At 40.0% G+C, this 2,661-nt stretch overlaps 1 protein-coding gene across 1 annotated transcript in view; it reads left to right on the top strand.

Moving 5' to 3' along the window:
- The window catches only part of LOC124897991, a 6,428-nt gene extending 4,223 nt beyond the window's left edge, over positions 1-2,205 (top strand). Inside the window, exons 2-5 of the mRNA XM_047411609.1 lie at positions 384-566; positions 1,318-1,387; positions 1,718-1,927; positions 2,037-2,205. Of these exons, the coding sequence (XP_047267565.1) occupies positions 384-566; positions 1,318-1,387; positions 1,718-1,927; positions 2,037-2,205 (632 nt within the window). The remainder of the gene's footprint in view (positions 1-383; positions 567-1,317; positions 1,388-1,717; positions 1,928-2,036) is intronic.
- Positions 2,206-2,661: the final 456 nt, after the last annotated feature.

The following is a 2,661-nucleotide window of genomic DNA, read 5'->3' as shown; positions in this document are numbered from 1 at the left end:
TTTTTGGGTTCTATCTAAGGTTGATGATAACCGTGATAAGCTATCATGGCCGTGATGGCTTGTCACGAATTATCGTCACACTTGGAGCCTGAATCATAAATGAGCTTAAATTATTAATGGACCTGTGTTTGTGATCTTTAGGGTTGACTAATGTTCTTCAAGTATCTTTAGGTACTCTAAAATGGCACCAAAAAGAAAGAGTCTTACAGAAACAAAAAAAGTGGCCAAAGATGATGTACATCATAAGCTCCTCAATGAGGAATCTGACTACGAGGAGGAGGAACCTTTGCTCAGAAAGCTAAAGAAGAAGTAGAGTCTAAAGAAAACTCCACCACCTCCACTAATTGAGGTGGAGGATAGTGATGATACTGAGTCAACCACAGCTTCTGAGCAGGATGGGTCTAAAAAAGTTGAGTCTGAACAGTATGAGTCTGAACATGTTGAAGCTAATGAAGAGGATCAAGCAGAATCTAAAGAATCTGAGTCCAAAGAAATAACTTTCGGGTCCTCATCTACTGAGCAACAAGATGATAAAGAGTCTCCACCTTGGAGGACTCTTATCAAATGTAAGAACCCAGAAATAAGGAACAATTCTAGATGGCAAATCCCTAGAGCTGAAAACATCTATATTGTTGGGTTGTAAAGAACTGATAGAATGAATGTGAAGAGGCCAATCTAAGAAGAAAAGATGATCATAATGAAAGGGTTGAGCAGATACCCTAAAGTGGAGAAGAAATTCAAAGAATACGGCTTAGGACGGACTACAGAAAGGGGAGGTTTATTTTTCCCCACACTGGTTTAGGAGTTCTATGGAAATTACCAAGACCAGTTGGAGAATATGTGTAAACCAGGTGAAAAAGTAGCAGATCATCCTCTTCTAGTGAGAGTTTGGGTGAGGGGTGTAAGCGTTAATATTTTGACTAGAGCCACCAACAGATTCTTGCACGGCCTCAACTTTATGGCTCAGGCTACCATACTATCATTTTATGCTCAGATAAAGGATAAGGACAAACAATATCCTTGGTTCACCAACATCATCACTGACAAAGAACTGTCTTGGGTGACAAACCCAAATAAGAGAATCTGTAAGTCCTCATTGACTCAGGAGGCAAAATTTTGGTGAGGCATAGTACGATTTTGGCTAATGCCTACTAATGGAGACAATATTCTGGGCGATGATCGAGCAATTTTGGTAGCAAGTTTGGTGCAGCAGCTTCCCTTGAACTTTGGGGAAATCATTGCAGATAAGATAAAGATAAGGCTGTCGAGGGTCGACAATGCTTATCTTTTTTCGTGTCTTATTATAAAGCTGTGCAGATCTGTTGGTGTCAAAGATTGTAGGAGTTGATGAAGACGTTCATGCTCAGAAAACTCACAACCCCACCCAGTTTGATGTGATTTAGCTGGGACTTAGACTTGACATAGGGGTAGAGGTAGTAGCAGAACCACCGGTTACAGATGCAGGAGCAACACCTTAGGTCGATATATAGGATTCGTCAGCACAGAAAGCTTCAATGCCTGAGACAGAAGCCAATTCCTTAATTTCTCTAGCAGAAATAGGTTTGGCATTTCAGCCTATTAATATCAGGAAGGTAGCTAAGCAAGCAAAGTGGTGTGACGCCCAGCTATATGCCTTCGCAAAATAGTTTGCTGCTGCTTGGAAAAAAGAATCAAGGCTGCACTAGAGCCTTTTGTGACATTGCTGCGCGAGTTGCAGATTTGGAAATAGATTTAATTCCCAGGCAAAAGAGATGACAGGTGTTGATCTTGCTATATTTAGGGCTATGTTGGATAAGGTTAAGCCTGAGGTTGGGGTGCTGCAGCAGCACCAAATTATAATGCCAATAGGTCCAGCTGTAGAAGAATTGGAGGAAGAAATTTCAATCCTTGATCTCATTGTAGACTCCCTGAAGAAAAAGAAGAAAAAGTTGGAAAAGAAAGGAAAAAATAAAATAGAAGAGCCAGATAGTGAAAAAGAAAGAAAAATGCAGAAAAAGGCAAAGAAAAAGGTAGAAAAAAAAGTTGAAAAAGGCAAGATTGGAGTTTATGGCTGATAATGAGAAATGGGAAGCAGCCATTCGAGCTAGGGATATAGGTACTTCATCTAGCGAGGCTCCAACCACCGCCATTCTAGATGCTCTTGATGGGGAGAAGACAGCAGATGATATAGTAACAAGGTCGAAGACCCAGGATCCACGTGCTTGACTGTATTCAGGTATACCCTAACCCTTAGTGCATTTTATTTTTGATTATTAAGTTAAGCGTGTAGGGTAAATTGTTGTTGTAACATAATCTATAGATAATTAGGAGTATTACAAGTACTTGAGGTAGCTGGCTTATTTTATGATTTATGAGTACTTCTGCAGTGGTTTGATCTATTTGTACTGTGTGAATTGCATCCATTTTGACCACTGTGTATCTTTTTGTGGCATTAGTATGGCAAATGAATGACCTGTGTTAAACAAATACATGAACCGGATAAGTAGTGATATGTAAGATACTTGTGTTCCATGTGTGTGTAAGGTCTTGCTCATTTCCTATTATGCTTTGAATCTAGAACTTACTCGGTTAGTCGTGCCATGGTCATCGAATAGGCATTAGGAAAGGATCATAGGCCGTTTTTACATGTTAGCCCACGTTAGCCTAAATGAACTTCCCAAT

Source organism: Capsicum annuum, chromosome 4, assembly GCF_002878395.1.
Source record: "Capsicum annuum cultivar UCD-10X-F1 chromosome 4, UCD10Xv1.1, whole genome shotgun sequence".
In the NCBI taxonomy this organism is placed as follows: Eukaryota; Viridiplantae; Streptophyta; class Magnoliopsida; order Solanales; family Solanaceae; genus Capsicum; species Capsicum annuum.
The sequence above is the reverse complement of the archived record's forward strand: the minus strand, read 5'-3'. Positions and strand labels throughout refer to the sequence as shown.